This window comes from Rhamphochromis sp. 'chilingali' (assembly GCF_963969265.1).
Source record: "Rhamphochromis sp. 'chilingali' genome assembly, chromosome: 17".
Lineage (NCBI taxonomy): Eukaryota > Metazoa > Chordata > Actinopteri > Cichliformes > Cichlidae > Rhamphochromis > Rhamphochromis sp. 'chilingali'.
This window is the reverse complement of record NC_137944.1, coordinates 21,313,039-21,335,485: the sequence shown is the minus strand read 5'-3', so window position 1 is coordinate 21,335,485 and position 22,447 is coordinate 21,313,039. Positions and strand designations below refer to the sequence as shown.

The 22,447-nt window shown below is 40.1% G+C and overlaps 1 protein-coding gene across 1 annotated transcript in view; it reads left to right on the top strand.

Annotated features, from left to right (window-relative positions):
* csmd3b (CUB and Sushi multiple domains 3b) overlaps window positions 1-22,447 on the top strand; it is a 416,246-nt gene that overhangs the window by 170,528 nt on the left and 223,271 nt on the right. Inside the window, exon 4 of the mRNA XM_080862956.1 lies at window positions 508-705. Coding sequence (XP_080719082.1) covers window positions 508-705 — 198 coding nt within the window. The remainder of the gene's footprint in view (window positions 1-507; window positions 706-22,447) is intronic.

The following is a 22,447-nucleotide window of genomic DNA, read 5'->3' as shown; positions in this document are numbered from 1 at the left end:
CAGTATCGAGCTGTGGGTCACCTGTGTTTTGAAAGCCCTCAGAGCACAACATAAAATAAAATAACCATTGGTGAGACCGTGTGTGTGTGTGTGTGTAATATACGGGAACTAGAAGCAGAAAAAAACTGTTTGGATTATGGGGGTAAGCATAACTGAAAGGTTCACCCGGACTGATTGAAATTGATCGTCTGTTTAGTTAGATGTGTGTGTGATCTGACAGACTGAATTACATGCATCACTATGGCTGTGGCTACATTGTAGCTTGCCATCACCAGTGTGTGAATGTGTGTGTGAATGGGTGGATGACAGGTTGTGTAAAGCGCTTTGGGGTCCTTAGGGACTAGAAAAGCGCTATACAAATACAGGCCATATAAAAAAGTGGCTGAGCATATTATCTGAGTGATGGCTGAGATAGAAAAATGTATATTTCAATATTTTAATCAAATTAATCCCAAAACAAAACTGATAAAAGCCTTCATCTTTCTCTTTTTCTGTTATCTTTTGCAGAACTGCACAGTTCATCTTGTGGAAACCCTGGTGTCCCACCCAAAGCGGTGCTAAGTGGTGGAGGAAGATTTGCAGTGGGAGACAGTGTGCGGTACAGCTGTGTCCCTGGTTATGTCTTAGATGGTCATGCGACACTCACATGCATCACCAATGCCGGAAATGCCGCCGTCTGGGACTTTCCCGCTCCCATTTGTCGAGGTACGGACTCCACGTGTTTTTGTGTTGTGAGTGTGCAGGCGCGTGTTTATGTGTGTGCATGACTAGATGTGAAGAGTTTTTGTCCAATTTGAAAATAAATTCAAAATCGACCTCTATTTTCAAGATCTTACTACTATACATGTGTCAAATGAAATGGAAAAAAAAAAAGCTGAAAATGTTCAAAAAGACTCAAGCAATCTTCAAGATAACAGAAATGTTGACCTCTATGTGGAATTTTATGGGGAAAAAAGCTCTTCATATATTTATGTGTACTGTGTTTAAGTGTCCCTGAGAGAAACAGTAAAACAGACAGACTGCATGTGGGCAGAACAAGGCTTGTGTGCATGCATGTGTGCAGGCACAGAGTGACGCAGGCAAGAGTGTGTAAAGTGTGCATATAGTGCGTGTGTGTGTGTGTCAGATCAGTGTGTGGAAGTTTACTGAAGTAGAAGTTTTTAAAATGTTTTAATTATTGCTGTATGCCACACTGCAGCATTTATGTGAATTTATAGCAGACATGCACAGTTTGCTTTAAACATAAAAAATTAAGTGAACAACTGGAAAAACCTGAGTTTGGAGTTTAGGTGTGATTTTTTTTTTAATGCAATCCTCTTGATGACTTTGGTTGACTCAGGAAATGACACAATGCATGTCCAAAAAAGATTTTGAATATTTCCTTTAAGGTCCAATTTATAATTAAACATCTCAGATTGTTTTAAACTTGATCAAATCATATAGGGAGGTAATAATATCTATGTTAACCTGCCAGGGATTCCAGGAAGAGCATGTTTGGCTACATCTGGCACACTAACATGATCCAGGTTTTTATGTTACTCAGTGTTCTCCCCCCCCCCCCCTTTTTTTTTATTTATAAAGTTTTGCACATGTAATTTGACATATCAGGCCCAATACAGCAAGTACCAACCGATACAAAGATATATATCAAGAGAGATTGTGCCATTAGAATTCGGATGATAACAATAAAACAGAAAAAAGAAAAAGAAGAAAAAAAGGGGAAAAGGAAGAAAAACAAAAAACAACAACCCACACACAGAAAACAACAACAAAAAACCCCAAAAAACCAAAACAACCCCACCCCCCCCAAAACCAGAACAAAAGGGAACCCCATGATACAAGTGTTTTCAATGAGTTAAAGTAAATGATAAAAGGCTGCCACATCTGTGAGAACTTATTAACATTTCCTCTGAGTCTGAATTTTATTTTCTCCATTTTAAAGAGAACATAACATCTTCCAGCCAACGTGATCGGGCTGGAGTGTGAGGAGCTTTCCAAGACAGCAAAATTCGGCGTCGTGCCAGCAGTGAAGTGAATATATATATATATATAATATCCAGTTGCTTACGACTAAGGTTTAGGGTGGCATCTTCAGAAACACCAAAAATGGCAACTAGTGGGCATGGTTTGAGAGTAACGCTCAAAACATGAGAGAGCACTTCAAAGTAAAAAGTCCAGTATAATTGAAGTGATGGGCAGGCAAAAAACATACGAGTTAAATCACAGGGGGAGGTGTTGCATCTGTTGCACAGGTCAGGAATGCCGGGGTATATTTTAGATAGTCTAAATCTTGAGAAGTGTAATCTGTATACCGTCTTAAACTGAATAAGGGCGAGTCTTGCACATGAGGCTGAGGAATGAATTTTGTCAATTACTTTGTCCCAGTAACCTTCAACAAACTGAAGACCCAGTTCCTGTTCCCAACTCGAAGCAATTTTCTTGGTTGAGTAATTGCTTGATGCCATAATTAAAGTATATATTTGTGATATTAGAGCCTTACTGTGAGGCTTCAACTGGAATAAGTCTTCCCACCAAGGCTTGAGAGGCTGACCTGAAAACTCTAGCAAGATAGAAGATGCACAGTGTCTTATTTGAAAGTAGTGGAACAAATGGTATGAGGGCAAATCATACAAAGGACAAGTCCTCAAAGAATGACTTAAAGTCCGCTAGCAATGCAGCTCTATGCTCCTCAAGCATTAAGCTAATCTCGGCTGCAGTTACAGGTGCCGCAGATGTCGAGGTTTCTCGGTCTCGGTCTTGTTTGCCCTTTGACTTTGACATTCTTTGGATCTTCAGTAATCGACAAAGGCAAAAGACATCCAAAACTGGGATTCAAAATCTCAAAGAAGTAGGTTCGTTAGGTAAATGCTGAGCCGAGTAGCGGAGCGGACCTAAAACACGTCTACCCAGTAAACGCCATTACCGGAAGTTCCCATGTTACTCAGTGTTCTTTGTCCCTCCTTAAATGTACAGTGGACACTGTTGCTGTAAATTGTGTAGAACCTGCAGATCCCTAGCTGCTGACAGCTCATTATTTTACTTTGCCAATCAATGTTGTTGAGTCCCAATGGCTCTTGTTGTCCCTCATTTATAAAACTTTGTGTTGAAAGTTCATGGAAAAGGCAACATAGACACACTTTTCTTGGCAGTTTGAGGAACTAAGGCAATAGTATATCTGAGGTACAATTGACAGTTCAAAGATGTTTCCATATATGTGCAGCCTTAGGAGACCTGAATCAAAAGCACTCTGTTTGTGTCATTTATTGCTGGAGTTATCTACTGAGTTCATATTTGCCGTGGGTCCTAATTAAAAATATCACACACCATCATTTAGGCAGGGGCACTCTGTCACTCATTTTAAAGGGCACAGGCATGAAACTAAGTTATTTTATCTATATAATATTTAGATATTGGTTAATTGGGTACACGAATACGTAAGTATAAGTATAAAAGTAAGTATAAGGCCACTTACTTTTGTGAGGGCGTTGTGGTGTGGAAAGAGAACCCAAACACAGGCCTCGCAGGCAGATTGAGGATGTGGATGGTGTTTATTATAAATGTATGGTGAACATAACATGAGACGGGCGGACGGACGGGCTGAATGGCTGGCTGGGCTGAAGTGAACTGAAATGAAAAACTCACACACACAATTGACGATGACAAGACAGTGAACTGCGAGAAACTGAGGGTTTAAATACACTGGCTAATGATGATGATAAGAGACACGTGAGAACACAGCTGAACTGAACAGAACATAATGCATAATGCTAACATAATAAAGCAGGAAACGTGAAAACTAAACCGTGACAAAGTAAGAACTGAAAACACTGGGTCAACAACCCAGGAACCCTGACAACGTTTTAATAAAATATACATTTTCTTTTTTTTTTGTGATCAACATTTTATTGATTTAAAACGGGGTTTGGGGGGGGGGGGGTACAGACATATACAGCACAACTGTAAACTGCAGTAGCAAAGCAAACATTAGCAAACAAGGCATAGGGACAGCAAAGAAAAGACACAAAAACACAAAGTTAAAACCAATTATTGCCTCTTCCAGGAGATAACTCTGGATGAGAAGATTTTCCAAGCGTCAACAGTCGTGGGTCGAGCTTTATTTAATTTTGCTGTGGGATGTTCAAAACCAATAACACGGATAGACATAGTCTCCAGAATGATTCCATACAAATGTCAGGACAGAACCATTGCTTTGTAATAGTCTTCTTTGCAGAAAATATAAATTTTTTTGAAGTTGAACATCAGGGTAATGTAGGCACAACAGTAACTCACTGGAGTAAAAGTCACTCCACCTTTCATTACTGAGATTAAAATCTATTATTTGTTCATTTTCAAACTCTATATAGGCCCCTATATTTTCAGTGACAGGTATAATCCAGAAAGACCTGTCATTTTTCAGAGATTTAGCTGCAACGGAGGAGTTATATTTCGCTATATATTTCAAAATGTTTTGCATTCACACAGCCCAGCATCATCACACTTTCTCTTTCCTTCACTGTTGAAAGTATGCATTCACTGTGGTACTACTACTAATATTGGTTTTATCCAATCAGATAATATATCTCCAGTTTTCATCAGGCTTCTTTTTTTTAAAAAAGAAAATGATTACAATTATACAGTTTTTATTTTGATAGACAACTGACAGATATAATCCTCAGTCAAGGGCTTATGGCCTGTATTTTCCATATAGTCCAGTCTTAATGTCATGCTTTTTTGATTTTTCACGAGAGGAAACATTCAGTTTGTCAACTTAATTATAGGGAGATAATACTGTTATGATTATCTGACATTTAAGTCATATTGTACATTGTTGTACCTTACAGTGTAGCCTTATGTGCATGGTTAATTTGTCAGAGGTAAGTTATATTTTTAAAAAATTAATGCTCTTTTCAATTGGCAAGAACACCCAGTAGATGCAATCAATGCAGCCAACCCCCTGCGACTGAATTTTAAAAACAATCCAGGGAATGTCAGCATTATCTTACTGCAATGAACAAATCTGCTCTGTTTTAGTCTAGCTCTGACTTCCTTAGACCAATTACACATTAAACATTTTAGCCACTGTTAAAGACTTAAAGGCTTAGATTTTGGTTTTGTTTTGTGTCCTTTGACTAGTTCAGTTCTGTCTGTTTATGAATCAGTTAGTTGCCTGTAGTGGTTTAAAGTGCAGCAGAAACACCCTTCACTAGTAGTGCAGGGAAGACATGCCCTCCCATGTTACTGGGTTCAATTCTTCTAATATACAGAGATAATTTTAAGGTTCTTTTATATTATTTTTTAAGTTGCTCGGAAAACTAGCAGCAGGTGACATCTCTGAAATGATCCATTATTCCACTTTCAGATCTATTACTTGTGCTGACTAGTCACTCTTCTGTACTGTTAAAATCCAAAGGCATCAGGAGTTTTTTCTAAAGGTTTTTTCTCCCTTTCTAATAATCCTCATAAATATATCAGAGAGAGCATTTTATTTAATGACTTTTTCTTTTTTCTTTTTAGTCTCTGCATTTCATGTATGTTTATGTTGCAATTTTATCTACTTATTTACTCCTTTTATTGATATTGTTTCTCTCATTATGCCATTGTTTTATTTGGTCATTGCATTGTTTTGACTAGTTTAAGTGTCTTCTAATTTTCTGGCTCTGTAAAGCAGTTTTGCTTTCCAGCCTTTGCCACTTTTAAATTAACTGTAGAAATAAATTTCACTTAGTACTGGGATTTCCCCATAAATACAGCTCTACCATGAACTTAATTTCTAAAAAGTAAAGTTCATTTCAGTTCATTTCAAGCTGTTTAATCAGTGACTCTACACCTTCTTCTGTGTTCAATCTAGTCCAATAATACTCATGACTGCCAAGTGACATCGGTGACCTGAACTTCCACAGGCGCAAACTTAATTATAAAACTGAACTTTGCTGTTCCACCTGAAAGCTTTCTGGTTGTAGATCTGATAAGCAATACAGAGTCAGTCATCCATAAGAAGAAACCATAGGAGAAATCGCTTACACTTCTCATGAAGGACCCAGACATCATCATCCTCCCATGAGAAAGTGGGTGGGTTCACCGTGTTCAGCACAAATAACTATCAGTTCATGGTAAAATATCTCTTTATGCAGCCACAATACAAACTAGGTGAGATAAAGGTTGTACCACCGTGCGCTACAAGGAAAGAAGGCAAGTAGTTACTTAGAAGCACTAAAAGAACAGAAGGTATACCATTATCAAGGTTTGGAGCCTGGATCAATCCATTCTGTTATATGATATGTAAACATCCTCCAAAAACATAATTAAAAAATATATTTCCTTATATGGCATTGTTGGACAAAGACACAACTTCTGTATGTCTGTGAAGGTTCTCAGTCATCCAGGTCATCGTAGTCAAAGGAGCTTGCAAAGAAAAGCGTCTGGACTTCTTTAAGTTACTTGAAGACGTTTCACCTCTCATCCGAGAAGCTTCTTCAGTTCTAAGGTCAAATGGTGGAGAGTCCCAGATATAAACCTAGTGGGAGTATCCCCCCACAGAGGGACAAAAGGACCCCCTGATGATCCTCTAATCGCCTGAGCCAAGGTGTGAAACTGGGTGTGGGTTTTGAGATCCCTTCCCAGACGCCTTAACGCCCACTCACATCCTGGGCCATCTGACCTCAGGAATTCGCATGATAAGGTGGGGCCAGGTTTCACAATGAACACACCCGAAATTCTGGCTGATTGGAACCCACACCCAGTTTCACACCTTGGCTCAGGCGATTAGAGGATCATCAGGGGGTCCTTTGTCCCTCTGTGGGGGGATACTCCCACTAGGTTTATATCTGGGACTCTCCACCATTTGACCTTAGAACTGAAGAAGCTTCTCGGATGAGAGGTGAAACGTCTTCAAGTAACTTAAAGAAGTCCAGACGCTTTTCTTTGCAAGCTCCTTTGACCACAACTTCTGTAGTTTTTACTATGTACACTGCTACAGTGCATTTTAAGTAATCTGTTAAGATGTGATTGAAGTGTGGGATTTAAGCTTTCAGTGAAGTAATGTCAGTAAAGTAAAAGTAAAATAAAAGTTTATTTATATAGCACCTTTCAAGATAAAATCACAAAGTGCTTTACAGAGGCAGAAAACAGACATTAAAATCTAAAACAAAACAAAATCAACCAAAAGCAAGTTTAAACAGATACGTTTTTAACTGCTTTTTAAAAGACATGACTGAGTCCACAGATCTCAAACTCAAATGGAGCGAGTTCCAGAGTCTGGGAGCCACTGATACAAACGCTCTGTCACCTTTTGTTTTTAACCTTGTATGCGGGACAACCAGCAACACCTGGTCACAAGACCTTAGGGACCTGCTGGGGTGATAAGAAAGAAGAAGATCACTTAAGTAAGTTGGAGCTCCACCGTGCAGGGCCCTATAAGTCATGATTATGATCTTAAATTGGACCCTGAACTTGACAGGGAGCCAATGCAGCTGAATTAGCAGGGGAGTGGCATGGGAGTATTTGTGATGCTTTATCAGAAGCCTAGCAGCAGCATTCTGAACACCCTGCAGTCGTTCCAGGGAGGCATTACTTAAGCAAGTAAACAAGGAATTACAATAGTCTAAAAATCTACAATCTGGTACATCTGATACGGTATACACTGGCCAGCTCAGAAACACCAAAAACCCTGAAAGACCACAGAAGACAACTGAAGTGGATGATCGCAGAATTATTTCTATGATTAAGAGAATTCATTTTCTAACATCTAACCAAGAACACTCCCAACGAGGTAGGTGTATCATTGTCTACATGTCTTTAATTAACTGGCACCTTTATGAATTAATGGAAAGGGTTTAAAAGAAGGTGCTAAATTCTGATTACACTCATGAACAAGAGTGGCCAGATAACATCTTAAAGAGGCTGCACAATTCTGAAGACAATTCGTTTAGAATATGAAACCAAGATGAGCATGTATTAGAATGATGGGAAGAAAAAAGCATAGAAAAACAGAGACGCAGGTCAGGATTGGGACATCTACCACATAGTGGAGGCAACATTATGGCAGGGGGCATGTATGGCTACAAGTGGAACTGGGTCACTAGTGTTTACTGATGATGATGCTTGATACTGTTGGTGACTGCTAATAGGTGTAGCATAATGAATTCTACTCAGATTCAGCCAAATGGTGCAAAACAGGTCCGACAGCAGTTCACTGTCCAAATAGATAATGACCGTAAGCGTACTACAAAAGCAACCATAAAGTTTCTCAAGGCGAAGAAATTTGATATTCTTCAATCACCAAGTCGGTCACCTGATCGAAGCCAACATGACGTGATGTTTACCTACTGAAACTAAGTCAAAACTGAAAACAGAAATATGCACACATATTTTGTTTGTGGGTTCTAGACTTCAGGGAGTCATGAAGTAGAAAATGATTTAATAATGATGATAAGTTGATTATGTAGTTGTAGGTTTGTGCATTTGCAAAAGTAAATATATTCTTCGAAAAGAGATGATAGGATAGAAAAGTTGAGTTTATTAAATTTTAATCAACGCATATACTGAAGGAATAAAACATTCCTTACAACAGGTTTACATGCTATTTTTTTTACAGCAGAAACATTTAAGAAACTCATTAAAAAGACTAACAGAGTAATTACCATCAAGTAAAGCAGAAACAAAGCACTGTCAGACTATATTTACACCAGCTACAAGAAACATGTCGCCTTTCCAGCTCTGAGATGATTCATTATAATAAGAACATGGTGGTCTTTAATAACTTTCATATTTCATATTTAATGCCCAACATCTGTATTTATGATATAATGGAAACAAAATAAATAAATAAATAAATAAACATGTACCATCCGTTTAAGAATGGAGCATTGCAAAGACGTGTCATGTTTGTGCAATTTTCCAGATTAGCACTGCCTTTGTGCTCTACCCACCATCAAAGCAAGTCAAATACATCCAACAATGTGCTGAATTGCTGCACAACGTACCTCAGTGCACAGTAAACTATGATTTGAGTCTTGGGGAAGAAGGAAGCATAGATAGGAAGGGAGTGAGAGGGAAGCAGGGGAATAGTAACTTGTCATTGCTGGATTAGTAATGTCTCTGTCACTCTGTCAGTGAGGCTAAGAGGAGCTAAGCTATTAATATGTTCACACCAAGTTTGAAGCACACAGATACACAACTATACAGCTCTGCTTTTAGCTTATACTTCTTTACCTCTCTCTCTCACACACACATACATACATACATGCCTACACCCCCTTACCAACCCCTCCAAACCACACATCATAGCAGGTCTCACTACCATCTTGTAAACCTTCCCTTTCACTATTGTTGCTATCATTCTGTGTCTGTGTGTGCATTCTCATTCCACCAGCAAGTCATCTCCTCAGTTCTCTGATCACTTCAGCTGCACTGTCCCAGTCATCTGGTAACTCCTCCCTACCACCCAAAGCATGTCTTTCTCTTCTAACTGAGGATCCATCCAATTTGTGGGGTATATGCGTCACCAACATTCAGCATCACCTCTTCGATTTCCAGCTACAAAATCACGAATCTGTCTGACAATTGTCATTCTCCACAAGATTGCTCACATGCTCTTCCTTTAAGACTCCTGCTCCATTAGTTTTCCTATCTACACTGTGATAGAACAGCTTGAATCCACCTCCAGTGTGCTTGACTTTGTTTCCCTTTCACCTGGTCTCCTGCACACATAATATATCTACCTTTTTACTGTCCTTCATATCAACCAGCTCATTGCCTTTACCAGAGATTCCTGCCTCTCCCATCTTCTATTCTATCCAGGCACCATTAGCACAGTTTGCAACTGTACCCTGTGTGCCAATTGCATTGGAGGCACTTGTTATTAACATGTGCTCTGACTAATCTGGTACTAAAATCTCATTCTGAATGATGTACATGGCTAAGATTTAGTGCTGGATGTCCTTCCTAACATAACTCCAATTTACACTAGCTAGTATGTACTGCACAGTGTATGTGTGTGTGTGTATGTGTATGTGTGTGTATATATATATATATATATATATTAGGGGTGCAACGATACACAAAATTCACGGTTCGGTTCGGTTCGATACTTTGGTGTCACGGTTCGATATTTTTTCGATACAAAAAAAATGTTCATGCATTTTTTATTTGTCATTTATTAAAATTATAAATATATATTTTAACTCAAAAGTACAGTTTTTAAATTTAACCCTAACCCTTGTGCGTGTTTTTTATTTTGACAGCGAATGCGCACCTGCGGACCACTTATGTGCAGCCCTGGTTATTTAGCTCATCATATTGCAGCCACAGAAATTCTTTTGTCCATGAAACCATAAAGCTGCACTTTCTTTTTGCCTTATAGTCTGATTTGTCATAACTTCTCCGTTTTGTGGTAAGCTTTTCTTTGGCTGTCACTTCTTCACCCCGACCTGTCTTATTTGGCTCAGCAGAACTGAAATGCTTTTACACATGCACTCACATAAGCTCAGCGATTCTCTGCGCGATCAACCTCTCACATGTTTAAGCTTGCTGCGGGAGATTTCACTTGTCATGTTTGCATAGTAAGCTAACGATTAATAAGACGATGTCAGAGGAATTGGTGCACAAATTATCATCACTCACAGATCAGTGCTGTCGCTCTCTATACACAGTTCGCACGATTGCAAAGTGAAAGCAAAAAAACAAGCGCAAATTCAAACGCGACTTCAATATGTCACATATTGACAGTGGCTCACCGATGCCAATGACATAATTACCCAGCTACATTTCTGAAAGAATGCAAAAGCATTGACATATATTTTTCCTACAGTAGCCCGACGGGCAGGGAAGAGATAGATTTTGGTAGCCCGACTGGAAAGATCGCTAGCTCCGGGACGTCGGGCTAGCGATATTGCGAGCCCTGTATCTGATTGAGGAATCACTCATCTTTGGAAAAGAGAGTTTATTACAGAGAAATGGCTCTTTCCAAAATAAAAGCTATACTATCCGCTTCTTCTGGGCTATATTCTCAGCAGCATAAGGAGAATCATGTGCTAACAGCTGTCTAAATGACTCGGCTAAAGTTAGTAGCATGCTTGTTGTATTTGTCTTTGCACTAGGATGATGTCGGCGTAAATGTGCAGTCATATTCGTTGTGTTCCCACTAGTGCTTTCAGGTTAATCTCGTTGAAATGACCTTAACGCCACAACACGGCAAATCTCCGTTAACGAGCTACCGCCGATTGCTCCGTGCATGGGGCTAGACGGCCAACACGTTAACGAGCTAACTGCGCTAACACACTAGTTCACACCAATGTAATTGAGCATTGCATGGCACATCCAACATACTGTTTTACTTTAGTCCATGACTCGCTTACCTTCAGGGTCATACGTCACATGAAAACCAAAATAATTCCAAACGCCAGATCTGAATGAGGTTCAATTTGCCTGTTACAAGGAGAGCTTAACTTCTGTCTCGCTAGCTTGCCCTGCGCTCTTCCTTCTGACTATGCTGTCTGTGTTGAGCGCTCAGTGAATCTGCATTCGACTACTCCGCCTAGGCTGCACTGTCAAGCCTAGGCGGAGTAGTCGAATGCAGATTCACTGAGCGCTCAACACAGACAGCATCGTCAGAAGGAAAATTGATAAAATAAATTACAAATGTTGTATTGTTCGATACATATGCGTACCGAACCGAAAGCACTGTATCGAACGGTTCAATATCGATACGAATATCGTTGCACCCCTATATATATATATATATATATATATATATATATATATATATATATATATATATATATATATATAAAATGTGTGTGTGTGTGTGTGTGTGTGTGTGTGTGTGTGTGTGTGTGTGTATACATGCTATCAACAACACACAGAGGAAGTGGTTGATATCAAGAAATACTACCTGTGGCTCGAAAAGACCAGGCTGAATGACAGCTCAGAGGCTCTGATCATGGGAGCATAAAATCAGGCCCTAAGCACCAGCTCCATAGAAGCAGGAGTCTACAACTATTGACAGGATCCAAGTTGTAAACTTTGCAAAGGTGCCCCGGAGATAGTCCAGCACATTATAGCAAGATGCAATGTGCAAGTTAGGGCAGTCAACACTGACAGGTACAACCAAGTGGTTGGCATCGTGTACAGGAACATCTGTGCTGCATATGGATTAGAAGTCCCCAAGTCCCAACAGGTAATACTTACGAAGGCGGTTTAGAGCAAGAGGGTCCTTTGGGAATTCAAGTTCCAGACAGACAAGTGACATTCAGAAGTCATAAATACTTAAAATAACACCAAATCTCATCCATCCATCTCCTTCCACTGTACTACTAAAGGCTGTACAATCCCTGTAGCCAATCCCAGCTGCCATAGCTGGAGTTTAACCCATCAAAGGGTGGGGGTTCAACATCCAATTGTCAGTTGGTCTCAGTTTACGGTGTCAAGAACCGCAACCGTTATATGCTTTTACATTAGTAATATTAGTACATTTCATAGTTGCATGAACTCAACTATAACACTTATGCTGAATAAGAAGTGTAGAAGTACATCCTTATTCCTTCTGTTAAGGTTCAAAATATTGGGGATGGAGACAAGAGAAAAACCACAATAACAACACTGGTCCGGTCGGGTTGAGTCAAACGATGATTTTAATGATCACACGCGTGGGAGATGGACACTGATGCAGACAGCCTCAGATCTCAAAATGGTGGAGCATTGCTCAAACTTTTATAGCCTCTGGTGCCTCCACCTTATCATACAAAGCCTAAACATTCACATGCTTTCTCTCACACAGCGCCTAAGCTACGACCTTGGCTCCCTGTTTATCTGCTCCTGCTGAAATGGGGCAGAAAACTCCAGCACACTCTGTTCTCTTCTACTCAGACAAATTAGATTTCTTATAACTCAGCAGTATAATGCATCATAAAACAATATCATTCATTCACAACAAGTCAGCAGTTTAATGTAATGCAAATCAGTTTAACTAATGCAATAGTTATCAGCTTCTTCTAATTCAGGAGAATAATGCAAACTAAAACTACATATTAATTCACAATCTTTAATTAGGGGTATAACATGGCATAAAATAATATTATAATCTAACAATTCTCATAATGCACTTTTAATGTACAGAGGCTATGTTAGTTGAACAAAAATATAACAATATATTGCTCAGTCATAGTATTGTTAACACACACTGTAGAACAGCATGTAAGGTTATATTCTATGTGTGCCATTGCAAGTGTTGGGGCATTTGAGTGCATATGTGCATTTATGCTTTGTCAGTATGCATGCTTTGTTTGTGTAGAATTATTTAGAGGACAGAAGCATCCATGGGCATCCAAGGCATACACCTTCACACAAACACACACATATACACATGAGCAAAGCTGCCCAAGAGAAAATTTAATCATGATCTCACAGTAAAAAAAAAAAGAAAATGTGTATGAATATTCACATTTTGGGAAATTGTTTGTCTCTTGTGGGGGTGGTTTACGTGAAAGATCATCAGTGAGAAGAGGGTATACCTCGATGTTACAAAGATTCTCTGTGGTGAAAATGTGGGAATTTAAGAGAAATTGGTCCTGTGCATGTTTTCCATGGTGGTGCAATGTCTGCAAGTATAACTTAGACACACATGTATACACACACACAGAGTGAGAGAGAGAGTGAGAGACAGAGAGGGCAAAGCAGAAGGAAAGAGCCAGAAGGAACGGAAGTAGGGGGTTGTTGTTGGAATTGAAAAAGTAATAATGTGACAAAACTTGAAATTAGACTGGCTGAGAAACGGAAATGAAATGAGTGTGTGGGGGGGAGTGTGTTTGTTTGTGAGTGTGTGCAGTCAGCATAACGAGACTGATGCTGCTAGTGCTGCTGCTGCTGTTGCTACAGCTTGTGTCCATGTTTTGTGTGCTAACAGGAGAGCGCTGATTACTGGTTGAGCTCATAGTAGTAATTCTGCTGAAGTCTGATCAGGTACTTGTTTTTCCTTGTGAAGGGAAATAAAAATGAATGTTCACCAAGGAAAATGAATTCAGTGGTTAGTCTTTAGCTTTACTCTGTGCCTCTATGGTGTGTTCAGACACAATCTAAAGGTTATTTATGAGGTTGCACGGGTCCAGGTATTTCATTTTGATGCCTAATGGCAGTCTATACCAGCCTTTAAAGGTCTCTGTAGATATTCTTCCCCAGACCATCACTGACCCACCGCCAAACCAGTTATGCTGAACAATGCTGCAGGCAGCATAACGGCTTGGACCTGCCAATTCTGGTATTCTATGGCAAATGCCAATCTGGCTCTCTGATGCTAAGCAATGAGCACAGGGCCCACTAGAGGACTTTCGGCCCTTGGGCCACCCTCATGAAGTCTGTTTCTGATTGTTTGGTCAGAGACATTCACATTGGTGGCCTGTTGAAGGTCATTTTGTAGCTCTGGCAGTGTTTATCCTGCTCCTCCTTGCACAAAGGACCAAATATTGGTCCTGGTGATGGGTTAAGGACCTTCTACAGCCCTGTCCAACTCTCCTAGAGTAACTGGCTGTCTCCTACAATATTCCTCCATACTCCTGAGACTGTGCTGAGGAGACACAGCAAATCATCTGGCAATAGAACATGTTGATGTGCCATCTTGGAGGATACCTGTGCAACCTCTGTCAGGTCCAGGTAGGTTCCTACCCTAGACAAACGCAAAACTATTGGAAAAACAGTCAGAAAATGAGCAGGGGGAAAAAACAGTGGCCTAAACCCGTAAAACTACTGTTTTGGGGGCTGTCTTGTTGTTGCCCCTCTAGTGTACCTGTTGTTAATTTCATTGATAACAAAGCACCAAAAAACCTGATTAACATCCCTTCTGTTACTTAACTGACCAGAACAATACCCCAGAGGTTCAACTGAGATGATGTTATACTCTGTTTAAAAGTGTTTCTTTACTTTCTTTACTTTATGCTGGCAGTGCAACAAAGACTAAACCACACATAATGATATAGTAATGTGTCTGCCGGGTGTATTTTTTTGTTAACATAATGGTTTTCCAGCTGAATTAGAGGTTTAGTGCAGAGCAGCATTTTAAGTGAGAGAAGAAGAACAAACGCTTTAGCTTTTCTTTGACACTGGAGTGTTTTTAATGACAAGAGCTCTGCAAATAAGACTACTGATGATGAGGAATTAGTTTTGTGCCATTCAGGAATCAGATCATTTAAAAGCACTAGAAAATGGCATAGTGATTCAAAGCAAAACAACCTCAACAACCCCCTTTACATACACAAGTAGTTTTTCAGACCTTATTTCCTTATTTCTAACCAGCATTTGAACTGAAACTGTGTTTTGCAGGGGTTTTTTTTTTTGGTTTTTATGGGTTTTTTCGGATCTGTATTTTTTGTCATTTTAGGCATTTTGGTGAAAATTACACAGAGATTTCTTTGTGTTGTTGTTGTTGTTTTGCTAGATTGATGTGGGAATTTTACAGTCATCATTGCAAAAAAATAGCCTATAGTTTCAAAGATAGTGCTCAAGCAACAGCAATCACTGAAGTACTTACTGTGGCCTCAAACTGGACAACAGAAGCACAGGGGAGAAATTTCAATTTGACCCACAGAATCATGGTCTTAAAGCATAAAATGAAACCAATAGATCAAACCAAAAGCATCACATGAAAGCTACAGTCTACTACTCAGCTATAGTTATAAAACCTTTAGATATATTACTGACATAAACAGTCAGCAGAATACCAGGCCTAAAAGACCACGACAAGGACATCAGGTGTGATAACACTGGGCATCATTTAACATGTGTCTGGGAGAGAATGAGGGTTTGCAAGTTAAAAAGAAATCAGCAACATAATTCTTTCTGAAGTTGCTGAAATTCTAGGTGGGTTAGTTTCCATATGTACAGATAGACACAACACCCAGACACAAAATTAGCTAAACAAGTCTCACAGTGTTTACTGCACAGATGAATTACAGAATTAAACTCTGCTGAAGTTGGTTGTTTGACTTCCACATAAACTTTCTCTGACTTTCGGTGTGGTGGCTTGTGTCAGAGTGGGACAAAGTGTGACTGCTTCCCACAGCGTGCATCTCAGTGTTTGTGCTATTGAGTGTATACTGTCTGCGTGTGTGTGTGTGTGCGTGTGGTTTGCTCAAGGCTTACTCGAATTGTTGTTAAGTGGTTACACTGTCACAGTAGTACTGCCATCTTCATTACAGTGTTAGCTCCTAGGTAGCATGTTTTTATGCTTTCTCCCTCTTTTTTTCATTTTCTTTCTTTTCCTTGCTCTCTCTCTTCTTATTTAGTTTCTCTTCGTGCCACATAGCAGTCTGACACAAATTCTGAGCTTAGCAATGAGAATTGGCTTTGTTATCCAGCAATGTAATAGATGAAGTGCTTTCAAGTACGGTTTATTGTATAGATCCAAGACTTAGACTGGGATTGGTTGGAAATATAACATATCTGTTAAAGGGTAAAAGAAATGTAACTGTATTATATAGATATACAGTGGGGCAAAAAAGTATTTAGTCAGCCACCGATTGTGCAAGTTCCCCCACTTAAAATGATGACAGAGGTCAGTAATTTGCACCAGAGGTACACTTCAACTGTGAGAGACAGAATGTGAAAAAAAAATCCATGAATTCACATGGTAGGATTTGTAAAGAATTTATTCGTAAATCAGGGTGGAAAATAAGTATTTGGTCACCTCAAACAAGGAAAATCTCTGGCTCTCACAGACCTGTAATGTCTTCTGTAAGAAGCTTTTCTGTCCCCCACTCGTTACCTGTATGAATGGCACCTGTTTGAACCCATCATCTGTATAAAAGACACCTGTCCACAGCCTCAAACAGTCAGACTCCAAACTCCGCCATGGCCAAGACCAAAGAGCTTTCGAAGGACACCAGGAAAAGTATTGTAGACCTGCACCAGACTGGGAAGAGTGAATCTACAATAGGCAAGCAGCTTGGTGTGAAAAAATCAACTGTGGGAGCAATCATCAGAAAATGGAAGACGTACAAGACCATCGATAATCTCCCTCGATCTGGGGCTCCACGCAAGATCTCATCCCGTGGGGTCAAAATGATCATGAGAACGGTGAGCAAAGATCCCAGAACCACACGGGGGGACCTGGTGAATGACCTGCAGAGAGCTGGGACCAAAGTAACAAAGGTCACCATCAGTAACACACTACAACGGCAGGGAATCAAATCCCGCAGTGCCAGACGTGTTCCGCTGCTGAAGCCAGTGCATGTCCAGGCCCGTCTGAAGTTTGCCAGAGAGCACATGGATGATACAGCAGAGGATTGGGAGAATGTCATGTGGTCAGATGAAACCAAAGTAGAACTTTTTGGTATAAACTCAACTCGTCGTGTTTGGAGGAAGAAGAATACTGAGTTGCATCCCAAGAACACCATACCTACTGTGAAGCATGGGGGTGGAAACATCATGCTATGGGGCTGTTTTTCTGCCAAGGGGACAGGATGACTGATCCGTGTTAAGGACAGAATGAATGGGGCCATGTATCGTGAGATTTTGAGCCAAAACCTCCTTCCATCAGTGAGAACTTTGAAGATGAAACGAGGCTGGGTCTTCCAACATGACAATGATCCAAAACACACCGCCCGGGCAACAAAGGAGTGGCTCTGTAAGAAGCATTTGAAAGTCCTGGAGTGGCCTAGCCAGTCTCCAGACCTCAACCCCATAGAAAATCTGTGGCGGGAGTTGAAAGTCCGTGTTGCTCGGCGACAGCCCCAAAACATCACTGCTCTCGAGAAGATCTGCATGGAGGAATGGGCCAAAATACCAGCTACTGTGTGTGCAAACCTGGTAAAGACCTATAGTAAACATTTGACCTCTGTTATTGCCAACAAAGGTTATGTTACAAAGTATTGAGTTGTATTTTTGTTATTGACCAAATACTTATTTTCCACCCTAATTTATGAATAAATTCTTTACAAATCCTACCATGTGAATTCATGGATTTTTTTTTCACATTCTGTCTCTCACAGTTGAAGTGTACCTCTGGTGCAAATTACTGACCTCTGTCATCATTTTAGGTGGGGGAACTTGCACAATCGGTGGCTGACTAAATACTTTTTTGCCCCACTGTAGCTGGATAAATAGTTGTGTTGATGATTTATTCATTGTTCTAATATTTAAGAAAATTTACTTTTCTCTTAATCCTTTGCTGTTTGTCTTTGTTTCCACCTGTGAAAAATCTCATCTCAGAGCAGGAGATAAAGGATGATTCAACCCTGCACCGTATAATTCTATGTGCATGTTCACTAGCTAGCATGAACAAGTTCAAAAAATTACAGTGTTTACACAGGTAGTTTTCTCCAGCCTAAGACACAGATTTAAATTCACTCGGGCACATTCAGACTCCCCCTTCCAGCACAGACGCTTCAAGCTGAGCTGTCATATGGATTCAAACATACGCACACACTCACTGAGACGTATTGCATTCTGCACACTGGTGTTTGTGTGTCTATAATTGTGCTACTTCTCTATACTGTGGAATATCTAAAAGTTCTAAAAAGTTCTAGAAATATCGCTTTCCCTAACAAGTAGAACTTCCACAAACTTTAAAGAAAGAACATGTGGTTTTCCCTACGAAGAACCAGTAAAGTGGCAAAAGAATGACATTGTGGTGAACATAACCAATGACAAGGAGAAGGTTTCAGCTGAAAAAGTAATAGTCAAAGTATGAAACCCAATATAATTAAGATAATCAAGTCTAATACTAATTCTAGCTCTAATTAGCTCAAATTAAAGCCACAGACATGATTAACCTAATCAATAATCTTGTTGCATCAGTGGTCTTTTGGGAAACTTTGGATCCTAATATTCATGTTGGTGCTAATTTCACACTCCCGCCCCCACCTCCATGGCAACGGCTCTTTCCAATATCAGAGGCGCCTCCCCTGTTAGGACAGTGCAGCCTGCCAGCCTGCAGACTCTGCTCAGCAACAACTTGAGGAACATGAAAAGAGCTCGAGGCATTCAGCCAGCCTCCTAACTCCCTACATTCCAATTCAAACAAGCATTCCTGGGATGTACTGGAGCAGGCCTGATCCACAGAGGCCAAACACTGTGGCCCACAGGGCCCTAAGCATCTGCTGCCAACATATTGTGCCAGACACCACAGGACAGAGGTCCCATGCCCATGCCCCAATAGGTTAGAGCTCTTCTGGCTGCATAAGGGAGACTTAGAGAAATGATCAGAGCAATGGTTTCCATGTTACAGCTGGATCAGTGTCTGTTAAGCGTCTGGTCAACATTCTTGTCTCTCCAGCTAGTTATTTCAAAGCACACTTATTTATAAGTGCATTGAAAACATAAATTAGAATTTATGAAGCCAGTTTCATGTATCTGGAAGGTGAGTCGATATAACACTGAAAATAAATGACTATCCTAGAGGTGGGTATAGATGAGTTTGCATATAAGTCCCAAATTAAAGACATTATCTTTCCAAAAATTAAGAAATCAAATAAAAAAGCAGTGACCAAGAGACAGTATCTGAAGAAATAAAGGCATATTTAACTTTTTCACACATCCTGACACAGTTTAGTTTTGATTGTGACAAGAACTCTAATGGCTAACTAAGCAGAATAAAACAAACCTGGAAAAAATCCTTTGCTCACGATGTTTACATCATTGACTTGGAACATGTTTGTTTCTCCTTCTTCCTGTCTCTCTGTCCCTTTCTTTCACACTCATATACCCATGCACACACACACACACACACATGCGCGCGCACACACACAGACACACACATCTCTTTCAGCTTCTCCATGGTCTCATTATTATCTTGCTAATGGTTCCCTGTGGATGTAAAGCTCTGCTGATCCAAGCAGCTGGAGACGCACACACACACACACATATGCCAAGCAGACACACATGCCCATTGTATATTGTGCATGCCCAGGTAGAGAGTAAGTTAATCCAGGACCATATGTACCCAGCAGTGCAAAAAATTTGACACATTTAATAATTTAATGCCCTTCCTTACCTCTCACCACACACAAACACAGATTCATTTTGACCATAGTGCTAATCCATCTCTGTGAAAGTATGGGGATTTAATTCTGTAATATGTCCTGTACTGATACTGTATATCCTAAAGTACTGAAACAGCAATTTACAGACTAATAAATTGGCCTAAACTCTGTGGGCACATTTTACATTTAATTTCTTAAAACTTAAGTAGAGTGCCCCATAGCTAGTTTTTTCTTCAAAAAAAGTTCAGTCAGGACTATTTTAATCAAAAAGAAAAAGTTCATTTCATTTGCAGCCATGGCAGTCTGGTTTTGTTTTCTGGACCTACCCACCCAGCAGCATCCAGACCCCCAATACAGATCAGAGCAGACATCACTGACTACAGAGATGACAATGATTGAATCAGAAACATGAAAAGGAACATGAAAAGCTTGGAAGTCTGTTGCAAAACACTTTGCAGACACAGCAGGATCTTAAGCACCAGAGGGGATTCATTTCTCAAAATGTATTGCCATTTTTTACATCCCAATATGCAACAATTTCCAAACTTTAAAAAAATGGAGGCTTTTTAATTAATTACAGTCGTCCTGGTTATGATACCCACTTAACTACATGTTGTTATTTGCAATTTCTAAAAGTTGCAACTTGAAACTGTAAATTGTTCAGGAAAATTCAAGTAATCGCTTTAAAGATTTCTTATGCACTAAGGAAAGCATTGTTGGAGACACCAAAATGACATAGGAACTTTGCAATGTTGCTTTTACTGTATATAGGAATATAACCAGAATACAACCGGCTGTCTGAGCCAGTTCCTCTTTTGCAAAGAGATGCGTTGCTCTCATCTGTGCAAATTGACTCCAATTGATTGCAGCGCGTTGGCAATCTGTCTCCATTTAAGTTTTTGCAAACCTTCATCATTGGATCACGATTTTTTTGGGGACAGGCTGCTTCCCACTATGTGATAGTGATGTGCGATACCACTGATTTCCTTTCCGATCCGATACCAAGTAATATTCAGGGTGGTATCGACGATACTGATCTGATACCGATACTTTGTACAAAAACTTATTTTATTTATTGTATCTGAAATTATAGCATCATAATGATTACAGGACATCAGATTACTTGTTCTTATCACTTAATAATGCAGAGTTCATCATATAGAAATAAAAAACCTGAAGTTGTGCGCTATTTGAACACCTTGCCTGCCTGCAGCACTAAAGGACTCCGTGAGAGACGTCTGTCTCGCCCTAGCAGCACCTGTCCCTGTCCTCCTCTTCAGTTCACCTCAACATACGCTCGTCATATTCTGTGATATGATTTACTCTGAGGTGTTTGACAAGGTTAGTGATGTTGCCACAACCATACATGCCAACCCTCCCGATTTTACTGGGAGAATACCGAATTTCAGTGCCCCTCCCGAAAATCTCCCGGAGCCACCATTCTCCCAAATTTTTCCCGATTTTCCACCCGGACAACAAAATTGAAAAACCATATTGCAGAATTCATAGCGCGGCCCAGCCAATTCCAGTTTCCAACAATGGCGGCAGCGACTTAGTTTTAATATTACTCTTATTTCTCTTTCTGGGTCGCAAAAAAACTTTTAACATATTTTCAGGTGAGAATGTAGCTATGTAAACTTCAAATATCTGAGCCGATCGACACATCGTTTTCAAACCCCCACGGTCTTTCGGTCTCGGGTTAATATATATATATAAGTCACTTTGATAACTTAAAAATGTTATTGTTTGGCTTTTTCAGTGTTTTATTTGTTAGTGAGTAAATTGGTTTGGCTGAGATTAAAGTTATTAGATTAGATTAGATTGCCCTGGGGCAGACTGACAGAAGCGAGGCTGCCATATCGTGCCATCTGCTTTCATGCCTTCTGGCCAACACCAGTAGGCGGTAGGTGAAGTGTCTTGCCCAAGGACACAACGACCGAGACTGTCCGAGCCGGGGCTCGAACCGGCAACCTTCCGATTACAAGGCGAACTCCCAACTCTTGAGCCACGATCACACTACCCGGCTTTCTTTAGACCACGAAGGCCGAGTCCTCAGGTGGAAGCAGCCTCTGAATTTGGACACCCCAGCTGCTTCCGGGCCGGCCAATAATAACGGTGACATTTAACGTATTTTATCCGATAAATAAACCCTGTAAAATGTATTTATCACCCCCCCAACAGCTCTTTTGAATGTCTCCCTAGTACGGCCACAACACCTCACTCTTGGAGCACTTTTTTGCCGCATGTATGGCAAACCACGTCTCAGCTGTTTGTGAAGGTAAAATACGTCCGCACAATTACAATCAGCAATTGTGAGTGCGCACGCCAAGGGGCTGCGAGACATTTATGCCGCTGTATTTCGCACATGACTATGAAAGGCGGAAGAGGAAGTAGTTCCTTTGAATGTAGATAATCCGAATGTTCTAGTTTCTTTCCACTGTGTTCCTGTTAATGATAAACTACAAATTTACTCTAAATTA